At 49.2% G+C, this 5,576-nt stretch overlaps 1 protein-coding gene across 4 annotated transcripts in view; it reads left to right on the top strand.

The window, feature by feature from the left end:
- Window positions 1-5,576, top strand: part of NLGN3 (neuroligin 3) — a 23,363-nt gene that overhangs the window by 11,793 nt on the left and 5,994 nt on the right. For all 4 annotated transcript variants that reach the window (XM_007470104.1, XM_007470103.1, XM_007470102.1 and 1 more), the window contains one exon: window positions 5,175-5,360. In XM_007470104.1, the coding sequence (XP_007470166.1) occupies window positions 5,175-5,360 (186 nt within the window). The remainder of the gene's footprint in view (window positions 1-5,174; window positions 5,361-5,576) is intronic.

Here is a 5,576-nt window from a genome sequence, read left to right as displayed (position 1 = left end):
TATGTCCCTCCCCTCCCCTACACAAACACGAACCAGCGTTCCCCTCCCTACTCATGTGAGAGCCATACCTGCACGTCCACACCTCCCCAGCCCATAGTACACAGATACTACACACGTACCCCTCATATCCCTGCTTCCACATCTACATACACATCCCATGCCCTACACTTACACATCCCCCCTTACACACACACCCACAGGCCCCGATACATGTACCCATATCACATACACACACACACTCTTCCTATACACATCTGGCATATATATGTCCAATACATACATATTACATATTCCTACCCCACAAATATACACGCATCCATACATATCCCCACACCTGGTCATCCATATCCATACACGCATACACACTCATGCACACCCCACACTTACATATCCCACATACATACACTGCACATTTATTCTACTCTCTCCACACATACATCCCCATACACTTCCACCCATTACACCGTCTTCCTCCCACACACACACACTTACTTCCCAAATACCTCCTGATGCACACCCATATCCCCTTCCCCACACATACTCTGTCACCCACACGCTTATTTTGGTGATTTAGGCTGCCCCTCTACCCTGTGCCTTCCTTGGTAACTGTTAATGCCTAACTGTGGCCAAGGTCTTGAGGTAAACAAGTGCCTCAGAGAGGGCGACCAAGCACACACGGCCTTGCTCCCTTTTGGATGTTCACCCAGGCCTCTGAAGGCACACGCGGCCCCATAGCCCTGGAGTGGCACAAAGAAGCCAACTTCCTGCCCAGAAGGCTGGGGTCCTGAGTCCCAGTGGGTGTCTGGGCTGTTTCTCAGGTCTGCAGGCCTGGGTGCTGAACGAGCAATTAGGCACGGCTTACTCCAGGGCTTGTTGGCTGACAGGACCCTATTTTAACTTGCCTTTGAGTATGTGGCTTTGGCAGTTGGCATCCCAGAGGCCCCAGAGCTGCGTTTCACTTCTGGGTGCATCTACGTACACGGAAAGGCAATCTTCTCTTGACTTCCCCTTAATACTATGTGGGATAGCAAGACACCTTTTGGGGGTTCCGATGAGAGAAATGATATTCCCTGAAAAAAGTGGAGCCTGCGTTCCCTTCAGCGGCATCTGGATGCTGGGTGTGACATATGCAGGGCGTCTCCCTGGCCTCTCCACAGTCTAGTGGGCTCTGGGTTTCATGGTTCTGCCACTGCTCCTCTGTCTCTCTGAGTTGCCACAGACATCATGGCAAGGCTCTGTTCTGTAAGCTGTTCTGTCCTGTTGAGAAAGGGGATCTGAGTCTCTGATAGTAAAAATGGTACCATGAAGGTGGCTGCAAACCCACATGCTTGGGCTGCGTAGTTCCTGAAGAGTAATGCATACACAAACGTAATCACACACAGATACACAGGCACAAGTGCATGGTAGTTGAAGGCCAGAAGTAACTGTGTTACTTTATTTTCTAAATGAGAGTGACAGGAAATATTCAACTCAGTTGCTTTTAAAAATTATCAACACAAAGCTCCAGTCTCTAAGGATCAATGGAAAGCACGGAGAATACTAAGAATATGCTTCAGTTCCAAATGATCTGACCAGGTAGGAATGAAAGAAAAGAGAGAGTGGAGCATCGGGGGAAAAGAGAGGAGAAAATAAGGAAGAGAAGGAAAGGATGGGAAAGAGAAAAGAGGATAAGAGTGACACACACAAAGGAGGCGGAAAGGAGACAGAGGAGAGACTCAAGATTTGAAGTGTCAGTTGGGAGCTGTGGGCTGCACGGAAGGCTATTATCGCTGGCGAGCGCTCCCTGTGATATCCTGGTTTGCTGATTACTTCACAACCCTTCAATTGCTCTAATCTTTAAGCTTGTATATCAGAAGTTCTTAACCTTTTGGGGAGTCTTGGACCCCTTTGAAATTCTGATGAAAGCTATGGGCTCTTCCCCCCAAAAAATGCATGTGTGTGCACGTACACACACACACACTTACAGAAATTATTTCATGGATCCCACTGAAACTCATCCACGAAATTAAGGTTAAAAGACCCCACCACCACCACCTTATAACCTCCTCTCGTTTGGATAACCAGAACAGCACATCTCAGGATAGGATTTTTATTCTTTGGGCTTAAATAGTTAATGATCAAACTAATATTACCCAAACCTCAGAAGGAGCCATAAACTGAGATTTGGCCAGAAGTTCCCCACCACTTCCTGTGTACCCTTTAGTGCCTGCTCTGGAACACAAATGTAATCAATAAGCCGCTGATTGGATTCTGGGTACATTCAAGATGTTTTTGTCTCTTGGCGCCAGATTTAGAACACGGGTTTGTCTCTGAATCTTGGGGATTTTGCTGTAGAGCTAAGGCTTTGTTGTTTTGTTTCCCAAAACATCCCAGAACAGGTGGCCAGTTTTGGACCTCAATTATATGCATTCATTCACCCTCCCTCCCATCAGCTTCTCTGAGCCCTGAGCCCAAGCAGACGGTTTCCTCCAAGGTGCTTCTTTAGACATCTTGGTGATTCATGTATTTGGAGAATGTCACAGCCTATTCCATGGATCCCATCCAAGGCAGAGGGGTAGCTATAATCGGAGAAGCCCCCACTGGGCTTGAGACCAACAAAAGAAAGGGACCCCAGCAGGATACAGGACGTGGATATCCCTGGGGCTGAGGAACTAGGGGCTTGCCGAGTTTTATTCTGAGTTTCAGAATTTAATCCTATATTCTTGCTCAGGTACCCTTCAGGCAAACTGAAAACCTGGTAAATGTCAAGCCTTCCGCGACACAGATACCTGGTTTTGATACAATGTGTCAGATTCCTCTGTCTTCTGTTGACAAACAGCTTACCATGCACTGCAGTATAAACTTGGGCCCAGGGAGACTGGCTCAGATTTGCTCTAACAGTTTATGGAGTTTGGTGTTTCAGCCCTCATTCTCACATGGTTTCTGTGGGTGACTGAGTTACTGGGGAGCTAGTAGCGAGTGATCGCTCTCCCAGACTGACAGGCTTTTGTGTGCTTGTGGTCGGCGACGTTTCCTGTATCATCTGCCTGAGCCTGTTGGATAGAGCACTTCAAGCAGGACGCTTGTAGTAGGATGGTTGGCATGACGTCATCCACAGGCTTCAGTGCCTCTTATCCTGAGGTTTGTGGGATCTGAGGGAGCAGAGAGTGATGGTCAAATCCTCCACCCAGCCCTTCCAGACCTTTGTTTCTAACCCAGGAAATTGGTACATGTTGGAGAAATCTACTGCATCCAAATGCAGGCTCTTCCTGCTGGTCAGGACAGACGTATTTGACACATTTCACCGAACGATACCTTGGCAAAGACTGAAGCCAAGTCTGCTATTTCGAAAATAAGAGAAAAGGAAGAGAGAAAACGGGTGAAGGAGAGAGGAGGGAGAGAGGACAGGCAGGCTAAGAGAAACACATAGTGATTTTTGCTGGAGGGTCGCAAGCCTTGGACAGCCGGGATGGATCTTGGTCAGCATACTTTAAGACTTGCAGGAGCAACTTCAGCTTGTGAACGAGCCAGGCAAAGGAGAAGCTGGTTCTCTTGTCTAGAGGAACAAGAGCTCCTCCGTTCATCCTCATTCAGGCTTTCTCTAATTCCTTCTCATTTCCTCATTGGGAACCTGGGGCTAAAGAGGGCTTGTGACTAGGTCCTGGGAGGAATAACTAAGTACTTTACATACTTAATTGCACCAAAGGTAAATTAATAACACACTTGAAGAGGGTGAAATGAGCTCTTTTACAGAAACTAGAAACAAAAGGACTCAAGAAAGGTAGTGATGGGGTCTTGTGCCTGCTTGAGTCTGTTTAAGGTCAGCTGCTGCCCGTGGACTACCAGGACCGTCAGAGAACTCTCTGTGAGCTGAGGGAACCTCCTCAAACATGGCCTCCCACAAAGTTGATTCCCAGGGGCTACAAATGAGCTTTTAACTGTGGGGCCAAAAAATACTCACCCAGGTATAGGTTTCCGACGTGTAGGAGCACCACAGCTACCCACCTGGAAAGAACCTTTCTAAAAGCCTAGGGCAGGAGAAGATAGAGCCTTCCAAGGAGCCTAAGGATCAGGGAAGAGAGAAAAAATGAAGCAGCAAGATCAGACTAAAATGGAAGCAGGGTGGGGGGGAATATAGGACATCTTTGTGGGATAGCCAGCAGGTGGGCGGGAAGGTAGTTGCCATGGCAACAAGTCTCCACAGCAGCAAATCCCAGCAGGTGGGTGGGAAGGTAGTCTCCATGGTGACATGTCTCCTCAGCAGCAAATCCCAGTGGGTGGGCAGGAAGACCTGTTTCTGTGGTAACCGCACTGCACTGACTTCCCCATTTCTCCACTAGACGAAAAAGATGGTCTAACCCAGTGGTTTTCCAACTTTAGCAGGCATCAGAATTACCTGGAGAGCTTGTTAAACACACGGATTGCTGGGCCCCATCCCCAGAGTTTCCGATTCATTAGGTCTTGGAGGAGGGGGAAGTGAGGACCTGCCGTGAGAATGAAGAGAAGGGGGCATCCGAGACCCTGGAAGGAAGTGGAAATGGACGAACTTGGACAGGAGGGGCAAGGAAGGCTTAGGAATTGTAGCCTCTTGGGATCTTCACTTCCTCCAGAGAGAGAAGGATGGGGAACGAGAAGTAACTATAGATGTGTAATGTGCTGAGCATATTCGAGATGCTTATGTTCATTTTATCCTTGTTACAACCCTTTGAAATATTTTATCCCCATTTTACAGAAGAGAAAACTAGAGCCCAGCGATTCTCAATAACTTGCCTAAAGCTACATGGCCAGTAAGTGGTAGAGCCAGGACTCAAACCAAACTGACTCCAGGGTCCCTGCTCTTTCCACTCTATCTTGCCAGGTGCTAGGGTAATGTCCCGGCTGGTACATCAGGGCAGAGGATGCTGGGTCCTGGTCATTTGCAGTTCCTGCAATTTAAGTCTCCCAGCTGGAAGCATCCCTTTTGAACGGTTTGGAGACCTCACCTTCCAAACTGGAGAATGGGTGGGAGGTAGGAAGCCGATCCTTCCTATAGTGATGGCGCTGGTCCTTGCAGAAAGGAGCAATGGTTAATGCTAGCTGGGTGGAAAGAGCTGCGCTGCATGCTCATCCTCCGTCCTCATGCCCCCAACTGTCACCGCCATCCAAATCCTCCATCCCTCCACCTTCACTGTCCTCCTGCCCTTTGTTGAATCCAGGTTTCCTGAGCACTGGCGATCAGGCTGCCAAGGGCAACTATGGGCTCCTTGACCAAATCCAGGCCCTCCGCTGGGTGAGCGAGAATATCGCCTTCTTCGGTGGCGATCCCCGCCGTATCACCGTCTTTGGCTCGGGCATTGGCGCGTCCTGTGTCAGCCTCCTCACGCTATCGCATCACTCTGAGGGTGAGTAGCTCTTGGAACGAAACAGAAACTAGACAAGTGCTGGCCGCCAACCCTGAGCCCCAGTCCCTCCAGGCTCCAGGGTGCCCAATTCCATGTCCCAGGAGCATCCAGGGGAGTCAGAAGCCCTCACCTGCCACCTCGGTGTCCCTCTGGGGAGAAGTGGAAGGGAAATGTTTCTCGAGGGGAAGATGTAATTCTCCCACCGTGAGAGAGGGA

Source organism: Lipotes vexillifer, unplaced genomic scaffold, assembly GCF_000442215.2.
Source record: "Lipotes vexillifer unplaced genomic scaffold, Lipotes_vexillifer_v1.1 scaffold926, whole genome shotgun sequence".
NCBI lineage: Eukaryota > Metazoa > Chordata > Mammalia > Artiodactyla > Lipotidae > Lipotes > Lipotes vexillifer.
This window is presented reverse-complemented; position numbering and strand designations above follow the sequence as displayed.